The sequence below is a fragment of the Mercenaria mercenaria genome, chromosome 8 (assembly GCF_021730395.1).
Source record: "Mercenaria mercenaria strain notata chromosome 8, MADL_Memer_1, whole genome shotgun sequence".
Classification (NCBI taxonomy): Eukaryota; Metazoa; Mollusca; class Bivalvia; order Venerida; family Veneridae; genus Mercenaria; species Mercenaria mercenaria.
This window is the reverse complement of record NC_069368.1, coordinates 81,014,033-81,037,274: the sequence shown is the minus strand read 5'-3', so window position 1 is coordinate 81,037,274 and position 23,242 is coordinate 81,014,033. Positions and strand designations below refer to the sequence as shown.

Sequence of the window (23,242 nt, the reverse complement as noted above, 5' to 3'; positions counted from 1 at the left end):
ATAACATGCGACTGACTGCCTAATTTGTTAACTGCGGACACATTTTTTGTGCTTTTTGTCCATGTACATACATAATCTTTGTTTTGAAACGATATTTTTGTGTGTTTGTCATCTATTTGTTTTAGGATGAGTGCTCAATGGCTTTCTTTCTCTTCCTGGGTAAATCTTTTTATCAAATGACGAAAACACGCCCTGTAAACACTGTGAAACATATTTTATTCCCAGTAATACATGTACAAATCAAATACATCATAGTTTGAACAAGATAAGTAGAAAAGGATAAGAATGGAATACAGAATTTCTCTCCTTATTTTTTTCGAGTGTCATGAATTTGGACTGCTTAACTTGCCTAAGCCTTTGTATTCGTTTCCTGAGCACCAGTATTATTTGATACTTTTTTCAAGGGCGATTCTAATTTACTAGCGGAATTTGTTATTTTTATGCCCCCGAAGGGAGGCATATTAGTTTTCAACTGTCCGTCCGTTCGTTAGTTCATTCGTCACAACGTTAACTTTTTGTATGAGGCACTTTACTCGCGAACCACTGCACCCAGGACCTTCAAACTTATCATGCTGGTAGTATTTATTGAGTACAGGACTCCTACTGACTTCGGGGTCACCAGGTCAAAGGTCAAGGTCAAGGCGCTGCAGGGCATTTGTCACCATTAGTGACAGCTCTTGTTTGAAGTAGTGTTAGGGTAGAGCGTCTGATTCCGGTTCAAGGGGTCACAGAATTAAATGGAGGTTGGTTTCAGTTTTCACTATCTCTAGTTTAAGACAAAGGTCTAGTTAGAAATCCAGAAAGGACTTTATTCTCTATAACAATGTAAAGTAAATACACATGTATTTGAACTATTATATTTCCAGAAAGTTGCCTTTAAACATTTCCCAGACTCACATCAGTTTGCTATAGCCAGTGTGGCAAGTGTAGACAGCAGGAAGTCCTTGTTGAAGTATTTTAATCCTCTCAGGTAAATATAGCTCTGTATGGTAGTAATACTGATTTTAGAATAGGGCACAATTGCTAATATTTTTTCCATTGAACATCAAAATGAACTGAAAGTCAAGACTTAGTTGCAAGTTTTGAGAATTTGATTTGCTGAAAACTGTCAAAAAAAAACTTAACCTGTACACAAGAACTCAAGCTATAGCTTAAAATCAAAGTAGCAATCTGTATGGTGAAAATATATGGAGGTTTGAATTAAACATTTAAAATAACTTCTTGGTGCACAGTAGTACATAGAATGTTTCCTTAGCATACCATGCTTTATTATACCCCTTGAAATACCAGCAGTCAAAGCTGTAATACCAGCAGTCAAAGCAGTAATGAACAACAGAATGATAATTGGCTGTTTTTGTGTGAAATTATTTATCACCATGATCAGTTTATGGAATGCCCAGTCTTTGATTAAGTAAAGTGCAAGTGAAGTATCTTTATACATAAATGAGAACTTTACTAATCATGATTGTTAGTGAGATTCCACTGTATTTCACTGTGAGAGTTTCAGATCTGCTTATTTAATATAGATGATATTACATGAGTGTCTTTTCATATTGAATCTATTAAACAAGTTGAATAAAAAAATAGAAAGAGCATTTTATCAATTTTATTCAACAAGTTTAATAAGTTCAAAGTGGAAAGACACAAAAGTAATGTTTTTATCACATGGAAGCTTTTCCTGTTGAAACATAATCATTTCTTCTTTCTTTACCTATTATTGACCAAGTTAATTCAACAATGTTTTCTATGAATAAATGAAATCAACGTCAAAGCTTCATTATACTAGTGTATTACCAAATTTATGTAATGGTGTTCTCAAGTCAACCACGTCAAACATGTGATAAAGGTTTTTACATCAATGAAACCGCCTCAGTAGCCTAATGGTAGAGCGTCCACTTGGAGTGCGGGAGGTTGTGGGTTCGATCCCCGGCCGTGTTGTACCAAAGACGTAAAAAATGGTACTAGCAGCTTCCTCGCTTGGCGCTCAGCATTAAGAGGATAGTACTGGTCAGCCCGGTGTCAGTATAATGTGACTGGGTGGGGTATCATGCCACGTGTCTACGGTGTGATATTCCAGTGAGGCAGCACTATAAAATTGGGCATTGTGCTCACTGCTACAAGTAGACTGTCGTTTATATGACTGAAAAATTGTTGAAAAAGACGTTAAACCCGAACACACACACACACACACACACACTTTTACGTCAGTGAATAGTTTAGTTTCATTTGGGATAGATTTTCAAGTTGTAAATATTCAGGTTTGACTCAGGCCTTTCAGTTAATGATACCTAAATTCGTTCATCTTATTCACAGTACAAGTGACATACACAGGATATTGGGTCATCTCAACATGTTGCCTATGTTAGAGGAAGGTCAGGATTCAACACAAGACAGAGAGTTCCTTCTAGAACTCATGGTATGTTATCTTTATTAGAGGGAGGTCAGGACTCAACACAAGACAGAGAGTTCCTTCTAAAACTCTTGGTATGTTATCTTTATTAGAGGGAGGTCAGGACTCAACACAAGACAGAGAGTTCCTTCTAGACCTCTTGGTATGTTATCTTTATAAGAGGGAGGTCAGGACTCAACACAAGACAGAGAGTTCCTTCTAGAACTCTTGGTATGTTATCTTTATTAGAGGGAGGTCAGGACTCAACACAAGACAGAGAGTTCCTTCTAAAACTCTTGGTATGTTATCTTTATTAGAGGGAGGTCAGGACTCAACACAAGACAGAGAGTTCCTTCTAAAACTCTTGATGTTATCTTATAGAGGAGGTCGGATCAACACAAGACAGAGAGTTCCTTCTAGACCTCTTGGTATGTTATCTTTATAAGAGGGAGGTCAGTACTCAACACAAGACAGAGTTCCTTCTAGAACTCTTGATGTGTATCTTAACGTGCTATCTATGTTAGAGAAAGGTCAGGACTCAACACAAGACAGAGAGTTCCTTCTAGAACTCTTGATATGTATCTCAATGTGCTATCTATGTTAGAGGAAGGTCAGGACTCAACACAAGACAGAGACTTCCTTCTAGAACTCTTGGTAAGTTATCTTTATTAGAGGGAGGTCAGGATTCAACACAAGACAGAGAGTTCCTTCTAGAACTCTTGGTAAGTTATCTTTATTAGAGGGAGGTCAGGATTCAACACAAGACAGAGAGTTCCTTCTAGAACTTTTGATATGTTATCTTTATTAGAGGGAGGTCAGGACTCAACACAAGACAGAGAGTTCCTTCTAGAACTCTTGGTATGTTATCTTTATTAGAGGAAGGTCAGGATTCAACACAAGACAGAGAGTTCCTTCTAGAACTCTTGATATGTATCTTAACGTGCTATCTATATTAGAGGAAGGTCAGGATTTTACACAAGACAGGAGTTCCTTCTAGAACTTTGATATGTTTCTTATTAGAGGAGGTCAGGACAAATTCTAGAACTCTTGGTATGTTATCTTTATAGAGGAAGGTCAGGATTCACACAAGACAGAGAGTTCTTCTAGAACTCTGATAGTATCTTAACGTGCTATCTAATTAGAGGAAGGTCAGGATTTTACACAAGACAGGGAGTTCCTTCTAGAACTTTTGATATGTTATCTTTATTAGAGGGAGGTCAGGACTCAAATTCTAGAACTCTTGGTATGTTATCTTTATTAGAGGAAGGTCAGGATTCAACACAAGACAGAGAGTTCCTTCTAGAACTCTTGATATGTATCTTAACGTGCTATCTATATTAGAGGAAGGTCAGGATTTTACACAAGACAGGTATTTCTCCTAGAACTCTTGATATGTATCTCAGTATGTTATCTTTATTAGAGGGAGGTCAGGACTCGACACAAGACAGGGAGTTCCTTCTAGATATCTTGTTTTGTATCTCAGTATGTTTATGTTAGAGGAAGGTCAGGATTCAACACAAGATATGGAGTCTTGGTGTGTATCTTAGAATGTTAGCTATGTTAGAAGAAGGCCAGGACTCAGCAAAAGTCAGGGAGTTCATTCTAGAACTCTTGGTACGTATCTGTTTTTGTTTTCTATGTTAGAGGAAGGTCAGGATTCAACACAAGACAGGTAACTCTTGATATTTATCTCAGTATGTTACTATTTTGTTAGAAGAATTCGACTCCAGACAGGTATTGTCTTCAAGAAATCTTAGTATGTACATTTCTTGCTCAGTATCTAAGATAGGACCTATATTCTAACTTTTTGTCACAGTGACAATCTTTATGTCTGCCTTTATTACAAAAAATAAAGTCACTGTTTTTACTTAAAGATTCATTAATTTTAGTTGTTTCTTTAAGGTTTCTTTTGTCATATTTTAGAGATTAATTTCTATGTTTCAATAAGGAATATGAAGCTATCATTTATTCTGTTATTTTGTAATTACCACCACTGGCATTAGGTCTGATGGCAAGAGCACTTCTTAGGGTCCCAACAGTTTTCTTAGGTTTATCTAAACCATTGGTAACTGATTTTGCCCATTCCATTGTGAGTTTGAGGGATCCATGTTTTACTGTATACAGCCTAACTTTACTTGTTGGCTTGTATATTTAGGTAATCCACCATGAGAGAAAGAAGTCCCAGCTGGAACAGATTAATGAGATGCCAATGTACCCTACAGAAGATATCATCTGGGATGAGAATATAGTGCCAACAGAGTATTATAATAGTGAAGGTAGGCTCTCAGACAAAGTTTGCTAGTCTGGTTAGCTTAGAAGGTAGAACAGAAGGCTGAATCTTGAGGATCAAGTCAAATGTTGTCCTTGACAGTTTAACAGAAGACAATATGTTTGAAGTTAATAGTCCTCCATTTGCTGATACATGTGGTGAAGTTGAATGGTGCTTGCAGAGAACTGACAACTATTAAGATAATTGCAGTACCATTGAAAAAATAACTGACTGTTAAACTGTCTATTTGACATATACAATGTTTTGTTAAAAGGAAAGTAGTGGTGTTTTAGATGAGTTTTTCAACCTCCAACATGAAGTTTGTGGCATGGAATACTGCTTGAGGTTTGTTATTCGATGTCTGTGCATTACAGAAATGGTGAAGTACTTCATACTGGAAGTACAGAAAGCTGATACAAAGTTGAAAAAACAGTAAAACATCTGCAGGCAGTGTTTCATTGCAGTTCATTTCATAAATAAAGGAATTCACGCTGTTTAAGTTGTCAAAGGTTTAGATGGGATTGTCATTATAAATGTTAATATATGCTTGTTATTTGACAGGAACACTTGCCTTACCGAAAATCAACCTGCAGTTCTTGACACTACACGATTACCTGCTGAGAAACTTCAGTTTATTCAGACTAGAATCTACATGTAAGTTTATCATCAAAAGGAAATACAGAATGAGATTTAAAACTTTACAGAGATGTAAATTTGTCACCCTGCAACAAAATGACTTTCTTTTTATGCCCCCAGCATCTACTGATGCAGGAGGCATATAGTGATTGTCCTGTCTATTTGTCCATTCATTCATTTGTCCTTCCGTCTGTCAATCCGTACGAGTTTAACCAAATGGGACCGTTTCATCTAGCATCAATACCCCTTACTAAAATGACTTGATACAAATGCAGATGTAATCTGTGACCATTCCTCATCTTCAGACATCACCTGACCTCAGTTTGACCTTGACCTTGTTTTGGACTTGGGTGCAAAATCTATTGACAAGGATGCTACTGGGGGCATCAAGCATTTATTGAACGCAGCTCCTTGTTATAGTTGAATTTTCTAATTGGTATTATCATTCTATTGCTGTTGTTAACTTCTTTTGGGATTACTTGGAAATCTTTTGTAAATAAAACTGTCTTATTTTTTATCGTGTCGTGCGTTTTGATTTTCGTCAGTTTTGAATCAAATTGTGTTTAATTATGTTTTCAAAGTCTGGTGTCGTTTCTTTGCTCTTGTAACTTTTGTATCGCTTCTTCGTACCTGAAACAGGCAGAAATCAGAATTTAATCATAATTAGTCATATAAAAATATTTACAATAAGTAGTACAATCTTGTGTATAAAAATCAAAATAGGTTGTTCACTATCATTTCAATAAGGCGTACAATACAATGCAATGCAAAGCACCGTGAATTCATGTTTTAAACGAAATCGGGGATGAATTAAGGCTTAAATCGTGATCAAAGCAAAATGTATATTCGAACTTCTTATAATATGACATGCATTCAGAAAATTTGCCTTAGTTTTGATAAAGCTCTTTAATTTTTAGCTCGACTATTCGAAGAATAAGTAGAGCTATCCTACTCACCACGGCGTCGGCGTCACACCTTGGTTAAGTTTTTTGTACCATCACATTTGACAAAGTCTTTTGAATAAAGCTTTGAACTTCAACACTTGTTTACCATCACATGGCCAGTTAAAGACAGAGCACATAACTCATCAAGATTTTGGTGATTATGGCCCCTTTTGACTTAGAAATCTTGGTTAAGTTTTCCCTACCAGTTCAATTTTGTAAAGTGTTGACATAGTTGAAACTTTAATCACTTGTTTAGTATATGTCTCTATCTGTAGGAAAGAGTACATAACTCTGTCATCTATTTTTGGCTGAATTATGGCCCTTTTGGATTTGAAATTGGTTCTGTTTTCATACAACCATGTTTTGTCAAAATTATTGACATATGGCTTTAACTTGAACACTGTTTATCATTATGATTTCCATCTGTAAGCAAGAGTACATAACTATTTTGACTGAATTATGGCCCTTTCTGGACTTTAAAATTGGTTCATACATTGCCATTTAGAGCAAGACTTATCGAAATCAAAGAAATACAGGAACATTGTTTGTCTAATCTATTTATTTCTTTTGTCTGAATATCTGTGGAAATATTTTGACCCCATTCTTCAATCAGTTCTTCGAATAGTCGAGCGCGCTGTCATCAGACAGCTCTTGTTGGTATACCTCATCTAAACATTCACCATTTAATCCATTGATTTCACCTTACCTACCACTCATGTAAGTCATTCTGGACTTATATTGACTGAGGAACACTTGAAACATGCCTTTCTAAAAACATAGAGATGGTATCTAAATAATTTAAATTCATCTTTACATATTTTTTTCAGAGTGAAATGATAGCTAAGTGCACCAATTTTCTAAATATATTTATGGTTTTCCTCTTCTCCATGTAAAAATAGAATTATTTGATATTTAAAAAACGACTTTTTCAAAATATCTGAAGCAAAATGGACAACACTTGTACTGACCGTTTTTCAATGATTTTAGGATTTCCCCAGTTATAGTCTATATCAAAAGTTTCCACAGCTTAATAAATTCAGTAGAGTATAGTGTAAGTTTAGTCTACTTTCAACACCTTGAAAGAGCCTATACTGAACTTCCTTTTGTCTTTTAATAAAGTCAAATTTCAAGACTAGCCAAGAGTCTAAAACGCTTGAAAAAATTCTGAGTGAAAGAGAATGACTTACTCTTTATCATAAGCTTGCCAAAACCATATCAAAAATTCACCTGAAAGAAGTTATTAAAGATTTTATAATGTAAACAAACCCCTACACCATTTTACCATCAATATTTTCCTCAATTCAGGTGATAATTGCTGATATATTTGTAAATGAGAGGCCCCAACAAAAATCTTTTTTTTTTCAAGTTGTGTAAACAGTTTAAATTGTAAATTAATGTTGATATCTGAAGTTATCCGTTTACTTTGTTTAAACAATAAATAAAACACCTTATAGCTTGTTTAAGGTAGTTGACCTGTATCGAAAATCATCAAATAAAGTAAACTCCATATGCTTTTTTCAGCATTTATGTAAATGATCATGATAGTTCAATCCAGAGAATGTTGAATTGCTTAAAATACATTACATAGTGTCATTACCTATAAGCTACCTTCAAATGTTGTAATTACAACCACTACCTTAAAACATTGTAATTACATTCGATGACAATGAGTTTTTGTGTTACATTATTTGAAGCAAAGTATTCCTGACCAGTAAGAGAAACTCTTCCAAACGACTAACGCATATGAAACACTTTCAAAATGATAATGGTAAAAGTGATAAATATACGCAGTCTAGCTACTTTGTTACACAAAAGCGATTCCAGTTTAACTTTTTTTTGTTACTTCTCATTGTTGGATATATAAACTTTACATTTTAATATATTAATTTTGTGTAAACCAGTGTATCACCATTGAGAACAATAAATGACTTTGACTAGAAGAGGCAGAACAATAACGTTTTTTAATTTCGTAAATTTTCTTTAGAGGAATTTATGCATTATTTTACATTATCTTCATGCATTACTAAACTTTCTATCAGGGCCTCACTACAACTTATAAAATAACTGTCAGTGTAAGCCATGAGAAAGGTGTGCATATTGTATATTGAATACAATGAAATTTAAACAAATGTAGGTCATATTTTGTCTGCCTGATCAGTTGTTGGAAAAAGGACCTATCTGATTTTTCTTTCACTTTTGTCCAATGTTTTATGTTAGCTTCAGTTTACTGGTCAATTCAGAGTTGTTCTCCTTAGATTTACTTGGGTAGGTAAAAAACATCTCAAGGAATACACATACCTTTATTTGGTAACTATCCAAATATCAATCGAAAAAGTTAGACACGTTTATCATATTTCAACAAATGGTTGAAATCACATCGCTATTTCCGTTTTGGTTGTTCAATCGTTTCTACACTGATATTGAGAGGATGTGTCACACTTATGACCGAGGCCTCGTAGGTCAAGGTCACAAAATGATATGTGAGTTTTTGCGCATACAACTGTGGCATTCTTGGGCCTACTTACGGGGCATTTGTCAACAAAATTGACAGCTCTTATTTCTGTATGTTTATGTTATGTATGTCCTGTATTGTCCTCCGTAGTCTTATTATTGTAATTATTCCGTAATCGTCTTCCGTCGTCTAGTTGTTGTATTTAGTCTTGTTTAGGAATTATTCTTCATCCAGTATACCTCATATAAACCATATCCAGAAGTCTTTACCCCTATAACTTATTCATAATTCACTAACAGTAATAACTAACCACATGGATGGGCCTGTCTTCTAATTTTAGATTTCCCGGCTAATTTGCACAACGCATGCACGCTTGGAATGAAATATTGATGGCAAAGCCACAGATTTTGTCACTGACAAATAAAATATTATAAAGGCGTTATAATGTGTATTTCCAGACCGGTAATCCCTTTATTATGAAGCAAATATTTGTCAATTTTTTTATACATTGCATTTTTTTATAAAATTTCAAATGATATTTATAGAATACTTATATGTTTAGTATCAAAATGTTTGTCTTTTAAAGTTAAAGTTGATTTAATAATTAGTTTTTGTAAATTCTTATGTTTATTTCAATCACTGGAAATTTTCATTTTCTTTTGTAAAGCTCTCTCAAAGTCTCCAAAAGATTGTTAAGCCAGGAAGCCAAGCTGTCAACTTGTAAAAATGCTTTGTGTTGTTTTTCCTGTTCTGTTTAATCATTAAGTACCTACCAAATATTGTGTTATATGATAACTAAGTAATTACTTAAGCCATATGTGTAAATATGTCACATGTCATTTCACATAACCAATGAGAATCCTTCATATATTTTAACATGATGTTTCTTTTAATTTTAAGTACCGTAGATACCCATGTATAATGCGCAGTTTTTTTACCCCCGGGACCACCCCCGAATCGTGGGTGCGCATAATACACAGGTATAGACAATTTTCCAACTTCAAAACAAGTTTGTTACCGAAGTTCGCCATTTTGGTAAAGGGAAACTACTCCCCGCGCTTACTGTCTCCGCTAAAATCTAAGATTGCCGTTACGTTCCGTAAAAGATCGAATTGTTTATTTTTCTTTCAAACAAAATTAATTTCATATAAATTAAAAAGTATTTTGACGAAAGAAATGTTTACAAATCACAAAAATTATGATACTAATTAAAGATCGAGAATTATCTTTAACCGAGATCAAACTGTGAACAACAAAATTGACACGAGGTGACACGTTAATTGCCGGTAATTACTGGCTTTATGATCGTGACAAAAAGACTATCACACCTTTTGTTATCAGTTTGAATTGAGAAGCTCATGTCATTTTGAAAGATACCATTCCGAAATATTGAATCAGCTGCTATTTATTTATTCAAAATAGTGAATTAAAAAAGGTAAAACAATAAATATAACAATAATTTACTGGTTTTATTTCCGAGAAAACAAAAATCGATAGTACCGTGAGACCAATGCTGCTCTCCGCCGCGGAGATAAAATTTATTGCCGGTGTCGATGTAAACTCTACTTTCGTTTTCCATCCACCTCAAAATTGACCGAAAATTTTTATTTATTTTTTTTTCCCAGGATTTTGGACTAAGATCAGGGGTGCGCATTATACACGGGTGCGCATTATATATGGGTATCTACGGTAGCTTATTCTTGCACTTTACTCTTAGATGTCAAAGTAGAAGGTGCTCCTTCATAAAGATTAACTTTACTATTTTTATTTGTGGTGTTCCACATGGACTTTAGCTTTTAAATTTGTGTTTGGTGTTCCAACATATTCTGGTGAACCAAATAAATTTCTGTTGTGTTAAAATATTGAAACTGTATTAAATTAAAACAGATAAACCACACTGAACTTGAATTATTTTTAATGTAGTGCGAATCGCCGCATTATACCTTGACCCGAGTCTCGGACTCCAATGAGCAGAACCAAACCCAGTAATTCAGCCAGGGTATTTTTGGACTGCGACATACCTTTAATGTTTCATACATATATTTAAGGTCAAACAGTCAAGGTCAAAGTCATTCCCCCAACCCACATTATTCTCATGCATCTAGAACTTCCCTGACTTTACTAAACACTCTGAAAGATGTCTCTTCTTTTGTAGTGAAATGTATGCAGTGCAACTGTACTGGTAATGAGATGCAGGTCTTTGTCCTACATGATGAGGGAAACATAGTGTATGGCAGTTTTGGAAAACATGTAAATAGATCATTCAATTTTATATGTAGAATCATATTTTACAAATCCAGCTTAGTAAGAGAAAAATAAAACTGTTTGAAAAAAAATCAAAATTTTATATGGAACAAACTTGAACAATGAAGGGAGATAACTCAGTTTTCTGCATATCTTGGTTAAGCTAAGTTGTATATAAGCTGGTTACACTTGCTGGGAATGGATTAAAACATCACACACTTGTTCACTGTGATAATCTGGCATGTAGTACCTGGGTTACAGAACTCCCTTTTTGGTTTGTACAAAGTAAGGCTAAAGTGTTTGTACAAAGTTAGGCTAAAGTGTTTTGGTGTAGCTGTCAGAGCCAGCTTTTTGCCTACTTCAAGAACCAATAAATGTTGTATATTTATGATTATTCAACCAATAGAAACAGCTGGACTTTGAATTTGCTGAAATTAATATACTGTTTCACAAAAGTTTCATTACATAACACAGAATGTATACAGTAGGTACTGACTCAAATGGCATTTATCAGAGAAGCACAAAGATTACTGTGGACAGAAAATATTTATATTTGTAATATTGTTTTACCTGAATGGTAATTGGTTTTAAGTACCTGATTCTTTGGACTTAAAGTTTATGTAACTATTTATGTATAGTGTAGTTGATGATCGTGGTGAGCTCGGCTTTCTCCATAAACTCTGTAGTGTATTTACAGATTGATTTCCATTACTTGATTAAAGTTATTATAATAAATGCAAGCGTTTCATAAGATTTTGAATCACAAAATGCCATCTTTTTGCTGATACATCTACCGAAAAGTGTCAGAAATGCTGTACATGTATTCTCTTTTGTAAAGTGTCATAGTTTTGTCAAGAAGTAATGACTGACAGTTATAGTGATTTTGTTGAAACTTTACATAGTTTAAGGAAAGCATGCACAGTATGAAAGAAGGTCGCTATAATACTTCATTATCTATACTGCAATCCAACATTTTCAACACATTAAATCCCTACCAGTACCTTGTATCATTTTTAGCTCCACTATTCGGAGAATAGGGGTGCAATACTACTCACCCCGGCATCGGCATCGACATGACCCTTCTTGGTTAAAGTTTTTCGGCACCCTTTGTTTTTCTGTCATATCTTTGTTACTATTGCTTATATCTTACTGTAACTTCACATAAACATTGTCAAGTATACAAACAATGTATGTGTATGGGTTGAGCCCATTATACCCAAGGTCAAGGTCACCAAGCTGTTATACTTAGGTTATATTAAGGTTAAAGTTTTTCGGCAACCTTTGTTTTTCTGTCATATCTTTGTTACTATTGCTTATTATACGCCCGAAGGGACGTATTATGTTATGATCTTGGTGTCCATCTGTCCGTTAGCAATTTCGTGTCCGCTCTGTATTTCTTGAACCCCTTGAAGTATTTCACGGAAACTTGACACAAATGTTCACCATACCGAGACGATGTGATGAGCGCATGTTTTGGATGTCTCGCTTCAAGGTCAGGTCACACTTAGGAGTCAATGGTCATATCAGTTTGTTTCGTGTCCACTCTGTAACTCTTGAACCCCTTGAAGGATTTCAAAGAAACTTGACACAAATGTTCACCACACCAAGACGCCGTACAGAGCGCATGTTCCGGACGACTTGCTTCAAGGTGAAGGTCACACTTAGGGGTCAAAGTCATATCAGTTTGTTTCGTGTCCGCTCTGTAACTCTTGAACTGCTGGAAGGGTTTCAAAGAAACTTAGCAGAAATGTTCACCACACTGTAACGATGTGCAGGGCGCATGTTCTGGATGACTCGCTTCGAGGTCAAGGCCACACTTAAGGGTCAAAGGTCATATATGACTTTGCTTTGTGTACATTGCTCTGCATTGCAGTGCTCTTGTTTTTATTTGGCAGATCTCATTTTTGTACTTACAATAATTTTTTTTTTGAATTGCTTCCCTTTTATGTTACTATAAATAGCTTATTTTGAAACTTTTTTATTATTGGCCGTAGGGAAAAACCGAGACCACTTTTCTGTGGTACAACATGGATGGTACCTCCAATTTTTAGGTGTATTTTTACATACCTGTACCTGATAAGGATTTTTTTATAGACTTAGATTTGTTTTTTGAAGTTTTCCTTTTGTTGTTCCAGTCCTTTGGGCTACAACAGTCAAGTTCTTAAAGTTTTGCTCCCATCCTATGGTGTAAGTCTTCGGGCGTATATTGCCCCGCTTGGCGGCGCTCTGTACATGTATGTTACTGTAACTTCACATAAACAGTGTCCAGTATACAAACAAAGCATGTATAGGGGCTGAGCCCATTATACCCAAGGTCAAGGTCACCAAGCTGTTATACTTAGGTTTTTTTTAAGGTTAAAGTTTTTCGGCAACCTTTCTTTTTAGCTCCACTATTCGGAGAATAGGGGGGCAATACTACTCGCCCTGGCGTCGGCATAACCCTTCTTGGTTAAAGTTTTTCGGCAACCTTTTTTTTCTGTCTTTGTTACTATTGCTTATATCTTACTGTAACTTTACATAAATATTATCCAGTATACAAACAATGTATGTGTATGGGCTGAGCCCGTTATACCCAAGGTCAAGGTCACCAAGCTGTTATACTTTGGTTATTTTTAAGGTTAAAGTTTTTCGGCAACCTTTGTTTTTCTGTCATATCTTTGTTACTATTGCTTATATCTTACTGTAACTTCAAATAAACATTGTCCAGTATACTAACAAAGTATGTATAGGGGCTGAGCCCATTATACCCAAGGTCAAGGTCACAAAGGTGTTATACTTGGGCTATTAATAATAAAGTTAATAATTAATAAAGTTTTACGACAACCTTTGTTTTTCTATCATATCTTTGTTATACCCCCACCAAACATGTTTGAGGGGGGTATATAGGAGTCAGTTTTGTCGCGTCCCGTCCCGTCCCGTCGCGTCCCGAAATCTATTATCTCACTTATTACCAAATGAATTTGATTCAAACTTAAAATACATGTTCCACCTTATCACCCACATCATGTGACACAAGGTGCATAACTCTTGACACCAAGTTTTCATGAATTATGTCCCCTTTTACTTAGAATTTAAGGTTAATTTTGTTGTATTTTCACTATATCTCAGTTATTACTAAATGGATTTGATTCAAACTTAAAATAGATGTTCCACCTCATCACCCACATCATGTGACACATGGTGCATAACTCTGACACCATTTTGTTATGAATTATGCCCCTTTTTACTTAGAATTTAAGGTTGATTTTGACGTATTTTCACTATATCTCAGTTACTACTGAATGGATTCGATTCAGACTTAAAATAGATGTTCCACCTCATCACCCACATCATGTGCCCACATCATGTGACACAAGGTGCATAACTCTGACACCAAGTTTTCATGAATTATGTCCCCTTTTACTTAGAATTTAAGGTTAATTTTGTCGTTTTTTCACTATATCTCAGTTATTACTAAATGGATTTGATTTAAACTTAAAATAGTTGTTCCACCAAATCACCCAGATGATGTGACATAAGGTGCTTAACTCTGACATCAATTTTTTATGAATTATGTCCCCTTTTACTTTAAATTTAAGGTTGATTTTGATGTATTTTCACTATATCTCAATTATTACAAAATGGATTTGATTCAAACTTAAAATAGATGTTCCATCTCATCACCCACATCATGTGACACAAGGTGCATAACTCTGACACCAATTTTTCATGAATTATGTCCCTTTTTACTTAGAATTTAAGGTTAATTTTGATGTATTTTCACTATATCTCAGTTACTTCTGAATGGATTTGATTCAGACTTAAAATAGATGTTCCACCTCATCACCCACATCATGTGACACAAGGTGCATAACTCTGACACTAATTTTTCTTGAATTGTGTCCCCGTTTACCTAGAATTCAAGGTTAATTTGGATGTATTTTCACTATATCTCATCCTGATTGGCTTAGAGCCAAAGGAAAGTAACCTTTTTTTAACTTTTGTACTTAGTTTCTTCCCCTTTAATTCCAGGAATTAGTCTATTTTTAGAAATCCTATTTTTAGATTTTCAATATTTAAGGTATTTTTCTAACTTTTTTATTATAAGTCTTATGTAAAAAGTAAATACATTTTTCTGTGGTAACATGGGTCGGTAAGACTCTTTTTTGTATTCACTTTAAGTGTATCTCTAATATTGGAGATTTAATATATTTACTAGTATGTATTATACTAGTATTACTTATATGTGGAAGCCCAGGATGAAGTGCTCCAAAGTATTTTTAAGATTTCTTATGGTTGCCATTCTTCTGTGACAAGACCGTATGGTGGGGGTATGAGTCACTCCTGTGACAGTTCTAGTTACTATTGCTTATATCTTACTGTAACTTTACATAAACATTGTCCAGCATACAAACAAAGTATGTATAGGGACTGGGCCCATTATACCCAAGGTCAAGGTCACCAAGGTCTTATACTTAGGTTATTTTTAAGATTAAAGTTTTTGGCAACCTTTGTTTTTCTGTCATATTTTTGTTACTTTTGCTTATATCATACTGTACGTTCACATAAACATTGTCCAGCATACAAACAAAGTATGTGTAGGGGCTGGGCCCATTATACCCAAGGTCAAGGTCACCAAGGAGTTATACTTTGAATTATTTTCATGTTAAATTTTTTCGATAATGACTTGAAATTAAAAGAATTTGTTTATAATCATCTGCTTGTGTAGCTACATACCCCATAACTCAAATTGTGTTTTTGACAGAATTATGCCCCTTTTGTACTTAAACTTTTTTTGCAATCTTTGCTTTCTGGATACTTCTTTAATGCAATATAAGATAAAGACTTGAAACTTAAAATGTATCTTTATCATCATCATCTGCATGTGTGGTAACAATCCCCATAACACTGATTTGTATTTTTGACCGAATTATGCCCCTGTTATACTTAAATTTTTTACAAACTTCGTTTTCTGGACTTAACATTGGTACTATACAAGATAAATTAGATAATGACTTGAAACTCAAAATATATCTTTATCATCATCATCTGCATGTGTTGTAACAATCCTAATAACTCAAATCTGTGTATTTGATGGAATTATGCCCCTTGGTGTATCTTCCTTTTACAGTAGAGGTCTCTTATTGTAACATATATGCATTTTACTGTCAAATACCCGAATAGTGGAGTGTGCTGTTTTACGGACAGCTCTTGTTAAAGATGTTTCTTGTTTTATGTAAGCTGGTATGTCAGTAACCACAAATGGTATTGGATTGAAAGTATCAGATATACAATTCTCCAGTTACACAAATCTGTTTTGCTTTTTCCCAAAGTTGTTCACCATTTGTTGAACTGGTTTTGATCAGGTGTTCATTATCTGAAATTATTTAGTCACAAGGCTTTTAACCCTAACCCTGCTAAATTTCTTTAATGAACTTGTCAATCTTTGAATTTGGACAGTACAATTAGCTGTTAGAAGGGATGCTTACCAAAAAAGATACTCACTGAATAGCGAACAATGCAGATCTTGATCAGACTGCACAGATTATTTCTGTCTTTAAATTATTAGGCTGCTGTAGGTTTGTGTCTGCAGGTCTGTAATCTTGAGCTCACTTGCATACATTAGATAGTTACCTAAATGGCTGTCAAAGTTAAAGTTCACAGTTGGAGGTCAAAGGTCATGTCAGATCTTGTCTGGCCCATAAGTTTGACATGCCTTGAGGAATCTTGATTATATTTGGCATGAATGTTTCAGACGCTATCTCAAACGTCAAGGTCACAGGGGTCAAAGGGCAAGTGTGTTGTCCGTGGGCATCTAGTTTCTTCTGGTGAACAATGAAATGTATGGAATTTCAGATAGCTGAAATACTTCTAGGTTACAAGGAAGGTCAAGTGACATGTTAAGCCAAAGACTTAATGAAACTTTTCTTGTTTAGTTTGATCTTTTTTTTTGCATGACTGGCTGTTAAATAACCTTGTAAAACAATTTTTTTCACTTATTTTAAGATACAGGTCATAAATGTTAGGTTATCATTAAATTGTTCAATAACTTCTTATAGTTACATTTAGTATTCTATATATTTTCTGTACAGTTAGAAAAAATGTTTCTTCTTTTGTAGTGTGAAATAGCAGTGAGGCGAAATGGCTACAAGCCATGGACTTCAGAAGAGAAAGCCTGTATTCTACATGCTGTATTGAGGGAACAATATTGGATTTTCAGATTTTATGCAAATGATAGAAAACATTTAACAAGTAAATAGATCATTTGTATTTAGAAAAGTTATGGTCAGCATTAAATCTTCCGCAATGAGTGTACGCACACCTTAAAATTACACTGTTAAACCTAGTCCTAACCTTTAGTCAGTAAATAGTAAACTCAATATGAATTTCAGGTTAGAGTTTTGGTGCAGTTTCACTCTATCTCAGTTATTTCTAAATGGATTTGATTCAAATTTAAAACTTGTTTCATATTATCTCCCACATCATATGACACAAGGTCTATAACTCTGGCACCAATTTTTTATGAATTATGCCCCCTTTTACATAGAATTTAAAGTTAATTTTGATGCATTTTCACAATATCTCTTTTATTGCAGAGAGGATTTGATTTGCACTTAAAATTGTTGTTCAGCATCATTACTCACATCATATGACACAAAGGCAGTAACTCTTGCACAGTATTTCATAAATTATCCCCTTTTTAGCTCACCTGTGCACAAAGTGCTCAGGGTGAGGTATTGTGATTGCTCACCGTCTGGCGTCCGTCCGTCCGTCCGTTGTACGTCCGTCCGGCGTCCCAGGCTTTCAAGTGCCCCTAAAATTCCTAAAAAATCCTAATTTTTTCAGGCCTCCCGAAAATCCCTAAAAAAACACCCAGAAAGGGCCAAATTCCTAAAAACAGCCCTTATTTTTTAAATTATCCCTAATTTTTTTTGTAATTTCTATCTGAACTTAATTTTTTTTTGCACAAAGTCATGCATAATTAATATCATAAGGAACCAGTTAATTTATTGAAGTTAAGATTCATTTACAGAGGATGATTCTGTTCCCTCAGCCCCCCTCCTAAAGTTAGCTGAGAAGTGACCTATAATCATCTAAGTTGCACCCAACTATATCTCGAAATTTAGCCAAAAAAGAATGCACCAGAGGCTACCATTACATACTATTATTTCAAAAATTTCCAGGGGAAAACCCATGACCCCCTCCCCCCCCCCCCCCCCCCCCTCAAATGAGGGGACTACCCCTCCAGTACTTCAAAATTTAAATAAAAATGCACCAGAGACCACTATTTCACACCTGTATTTCCAATTTTTCCAGATGGAGAGTCCCCTAAAATTACAGAGATACCCCTCCCACACATCAAACTTTAGACCAAAAAATGCAATATTATCCAGCATTTCATACCAAAATTATTTCAAAATTGTCCAGAGGTGTGAGGCAGCCCCCTGACCTCCCTAAAATTAGGGGGCTAACTCCCTCCTAAGTATACCTCTAAATTTAGAACAAAAAATACACCAGCACCCACCATTTCATACCTGTATTTCAAAATTTTCCAGGGGGAGAACCCCTTGACCCCCCTAAATTAAGAGAAGTACCTCTCCAGTACCTCAACATTTAGAAATAATGATGCACCAGCCCCCCACCATTTCATACCTATTTTTCAAAAATTTCATGGGGGAGAGCCCCCTGACCCCCCTGAATTAAGAGAAATACCTCTCCAGTACCTCAACATTTAGACCTAATAATGCACCAGTGGCCACCATATTATACCTGTATATCATAACCTTTCAGGGGGAGACACCATTCTTCTCAGCATGGACAAAGGCCTTACACCCATACCTGCACCATCTCGCACTATGTACCTGGCCGGGGACGACCCAGGCCATGTGATGATGAAAAGCAACTAAAAATATGGTCAAAGGGCGGGCTCGACATGTTGCCCGTGGGCATTAAGTCCTAATTTAGCCCTTATTTTTGACTAAAACAGCCCTAATTTTTGACAAAAATAGCCCTAGTTTTGGGCAAAAATATCCCTAATTTTAGCCCTAATTTTTTGCCAAATAGCACTTGAAAGCCTGTCCTCCGTCCACACTTTCCTTTAAACAACATCTCCTCCTAAACCAACAAGCCAATTTTGATGAAACTTCACAGGGATGTTCCTTGGATGGTCTTCTTTAAAAATTGTTCAAAGAATTGAATTCCATGCAGAACTCTGGTTGCCATGGCAACTGAAAGGAAAAACTTCAAATCTTCTTCTCAAAAACCAGGAGCCCTAGAGCTTAGATATTTGGTGTGAAGCATTGCCTAGTGGACCTCTACCAAGTTTGTTCAAATCAAGACCCCCAGGGGTCACTTGATTTTACATAGAAAAATCTTAAAAAATCTTCTTCTCGAAAACCAGAAGCCCTAGACCTTAGATATTTGACATGTAGCATTGCCTAATGGACCTCTACTAAAATTGTTCAAATCATGACCCCTGGGTCAAAATTGACCCCGCCCCAGGGGTCACTTGATTTTACATAGGAAAATCTTCAAAAAATTTCTAAAAATAAACCAGAAGGCCTAGAGCTTAGATATTTCACATGTAGCATTGCCTAGTGGACCTCTACAAAATATGTTCAAATCATGACCCCCGGGGTCAAAATTGACCCCGCCCCAGAGGCCACTTGATTTTACATAGGAAAATCTTAAAAAATCTTTTTCTCAAAAAGCAGAAGCCCTAGATCTTAGATATTTGACATGTAGCATTGCCTAGTGGATTTCTACTAAAGTTGTTAAATCGTGACCCCGGGGTCAAAATTGACCCCGCCCTCGGGGTCAGTTGATTTTACATATGAAAATCTTCAAAAAATTTCTTAAAATAAACCAGAAGGTCTAGAGCTTAGATATTTCACATGTAGCATTGCCTAGTGGACCTCTACAAAATTTGTTTAAATCATGACCCCCAGGGTCAAAATTGACCCCGCCCCAGGGGTCACTTGATTTTACATAGGAAAATCTTTTTTTTTCTAAAAATAACCAAAAGGTCTAGATCTTAGATATTTGACATGTAGCATTGCCTAGTAGACTTCTACAAAATTTCTTCAAATCATGACCCCCAGGGTCAAATTGGCCCCGCCCCGGGGTTACTTGATTGTACATTGGAAAATTTTCCAAAAAATTTCTAAAAATCATCAGTTTGACATTTGAAACATGTAGCTCATATTACTCTGGTGAGTGATACAGGGTCATCATGACCCTCTTGTTTACTTATACTTTGGTGCACTTTATCTCAGTTACTAAATGGATTTGATTTAAACTAAAGTAGTTGTTCCACATCACTTGACACAAGGGCTGTCTCTCTTGCATCAATATTTCGTGAATAATGCCACCTTTTTGCTAAGAATTTAGTTTAATTTTGATGTATTTTCACCATATCCCTTTTTAGTTCACCTGAGCACAAAGTGCTCAGGGTGAGGTATTGTGATCGCTCACCGTCCGGCGTCCGTCCGTCGGTCCGTCCGTCCGTCGTCCGTCCACACTTTCCTTTAAACAACATCTCCTCCTAAACCAACAGGCCAATTTTGATGAAACTTCACAGGGATGTTCCTTGGATGGTCTTCTTTAAAAATTATTCAAAGAATTGAATTCCATACAGAATTCTGGTTGCCATGGCAACCAAAAGGAAAAACTTTAAAAATCTTCTTCTCAAAAACCAGAAGCCCTAGAGCTTAGATATTTCGTGTGAAGCATTGCCTAGTGGACCTCTACCAGTTTTGTTCAAATCATGACCCTGGGGTCAAAATTGACCACGCCCCAGGGGTCACTTGATTTTACATAGGAAAATCTTAAAAAATCTTCTTCTCATAAACAAGAAGCCCTAGAGCTTAGATATTTGACATGTAGCATTGCCTAGTGGACCTCTACTAAAGTTGTTCAAATCATGACCCCGGGGTCAAAATTGACCCCGCCCCAGGGGTCACTTGATTTTACATATGAAAATCTTCAAAAAATTTCTAAAAATAAACTAGAAGGCCTAGAGCTTAGATATTTGACATGTAGCATTGCCTATTGGACCTCTACAAAATTTGTTTAAATCATGTTCCCCAGGGTCAAATTTGACCCCGCCCCAGGGGTCACTTGATTTTACATAGGAAAATCTTAAAAAATCTTCTTCTCAAAAACCAAAAGCCCTAGAGCTTAGATATATGGTGTGAAGTATTGCCTAATGGACTTCTACCAAGTTTGTTCAAATCATGACCCCGGGGTCAAAATTGACCCCGCCCCAGGGTTTACTTGATTCTACATAGGAAAATCTTAAAAAATCTTCTTCTCAAAAAGCATAAGCCCTGGAGCTTTGATATTTGACAAGTGGCATTGCCTAGTGGACCTCTACTACAGTTGTTCAAATCATGACCCAGGGGTCAAAATTGACCCCGCCCCAGGGATCACTTGATTTTACATAGGAAAATCTTCAAAAAAAAAATCTAAAAATTAACCAGAAGGCCTAGAGCTTAGATATTTGACGTGTAGCATTGCCTAGTGGACATCTACTAAATTTGTTCAAATCATGACCCCGGGGTCAAAATTGACCCCGCCCTAGGGGTCACTTGATTTTACACATGAAAGTTTCTAAAAATAAACCAGAAGGCCTAGAGCTTAGATATTTGACATGTAGCATGGCCTAGTAGACTTCTACAAAAAAATTTCAAATCATGACCCCTGGGGTTAAATTGGCTCCGCCCCATGGGGTTACTTGATTGTACATAGAAAAATCTTTAAAATTTTCTAAAAAAAACAACAGAAGGCCTAGAGCTTAGATATTTGACATGTAGCATTGCCTAGTGGACCTCTACAAAAATTGTTCAAATCTTGACTCCCCCTCCCCCCACGCAGGGTCAAATTTACCCAGCCCCAGGGTTACTAGATTGTACATAGGGAAATCTTCATAAATTTGCTAAAAATAAACCAGAAGGCCTAGATCTTGTTCAAGTAAGCAACTCTACTCAGGTGAGCGATATAGGGCCATCATGGCCCTCTTGTATACTTATTTAATGTTTTGATACATTTTATCTTTATTTCTTTTATTACTTAATACTTTTAACACAAACTCAGGCTATTGTCCAATATCTTCATTCACATTGGAGTCTGGCAGCTCCGGCTTCTTCAGATGTGCCCAGTTTCACTATCTAGCAAAGAAATAGTCGAGCATGTTGTCTCCTGTGACAGCTCTTGTTCAGCAAGCAGCAATGCCATATGTCTTGGCTTACCTTACATATAATACCATATGCTTGAGTCTGATTTTGGACCTCTGTGGCTAAGTGGTTAATACAGGTGACTTAGAATTACTTGCACTGTACCTCTGTAAGCTCTAGCTCAGCTGCGGTCATTATAAGAGAAAGTCATGCTGCTGACTTGCATAAGGTCTGGTTATATTCAGATCCCTGCTCATGTCTGAAATAATTACCACAAAAGCAGCTTGGGTCTTCTTCCACAAAGTTGGAATGTGATCATATCGCCTGAATTGTGTCTGTGTGACTTTATATCAAACAATCTTTCATTATTTTTGAAAGGTTTATACTGGGTACTGAACAATATGGTGTACAGAAGTTTGGATTCTTTTGGCTGGATAGTTTGTACAGTATGGTGAAACTAGAGGATGAAAGCTCACATACAAGTATGTATATAATTGTAATCAGTAATTTGTAATCTGTAAATTTTATTCAGTAATTTGTAATTGGTAAATTGTAATCAGTAATTTGTAATCTGCAGTGGCTTACTTACTAGCTTGAAATAATGCCCAGAGGTTTCATTAGGTTGTCCACCACTTTTGATGCTGAAGTTGGAAAAAAAATCACCAGATGACAATGTTACAATGAATTGAAAAAGCAAAAACATTGAAGACCCAAGAGAAAATCTAGTTTAATTTTAAATAAATTTTAGGTTACATACCCTAACAAGGATGATATATAACATTTCAGTAACTTGAAGATACATGTACATTACTAGAGCTGGTTTAGTAATAAAGTTGAATTTCCTCATCAGTTCCATTATTGTATCATCAGACACAAACCATTGAAGTAACTGAAGTTACATTTTGTAAACAAACCGATTTCAGTATTGACAGTTCATAGCCTAAGCACATTAATGTAATTGAAATTAGGTCACTAATCCTTGTTCATTTTTAGCTCACCTGAGCACGAAGTGATCAAAGGTGAGCTTATATGATCGCCCTGTGTCCGTTGTCCATCGTCGTCCGTCCGTCAGTTGTCCATCGTCAACAATTTGACTGTTAACACTCTAGAGGTCACAATTTTGGCCCAGTCTTAATGAAAATTGGTCAGAATGTT

At 35.7% G+C, this 23,242-nt stretch overlaps 1 protein-coding gene across 2 annotated transcripts; it reads left to right on the top strand.

The window, feature by feature from the left end:
• Positions 1 to 226: 226 nt before the first annotated feature.
• LOC123553111 (RNA helicase aquarius-like) lies at positions 227 to 22,572 on the top strand. 2 transcript variants are annotated; one of them, XM_053550260.1, is made up of 7 exons: positions 227 to 970; positions 2,314 to 2,416; positions 4,545 to 4,665; positions 5,220 to 5,312; positions 10,846 to 10,940; positions 17,033 to 17,165; positions 22,466 to 22,572. In XM_053550260.1, the coding sequence occupies exons 2-7, from the start codon at positions 2,351 to 2,353 to the stop codon at positions 22,540 to 22,542; spliced, it is 585 nt and encodes a 194-aa protein (XP_053406235.1). In that variant the 5' UTR covers positions 227 to 970; positions 2,314 to 2,350; the 3' UTR covers positions 22,543 to 22,572. The 2 variants fall into 2 exon arrangements, with proteins under 2 accessions (XP_053406235.1, XP_053406236.1); XM_053550261.1 differs by lacking the exons at positions 227 to 970; positions 2,314 to 2,416 and adding an exon at positions 3,096 to 3,247.
• Positions 22,573 to 23,242: the final 670 nt, after the last annotated feature.

What these genes read in the sequence shown, in the direction of transcription:
- LOC123553111 (XM_053550260.1), top strand. Translation starts at nt 2,351, where the DNA reads ATGTTGCCTATGTTAGAGGAAGGTCAGGATTCAACACAAGACAGAGAG. An exon ending in AGAGTATTATAATAGTGAAG is followed by an intron (nt 4,666 to 5,219) that starts GTAGGCTCTCAG and finishes GTTATTTGACAG; the next exon opens with GAACACTTGCCTTACCGAAA. An exon ending in ATGGCAGTTTTGGAAAACAT is followed by an intron (nt 10,941 to 17,032) that starts GTAAATAGATCA and finishes CTTCTTTTGTAG; the next exon opens with TGTGAAATAGCAGTGAGGCG.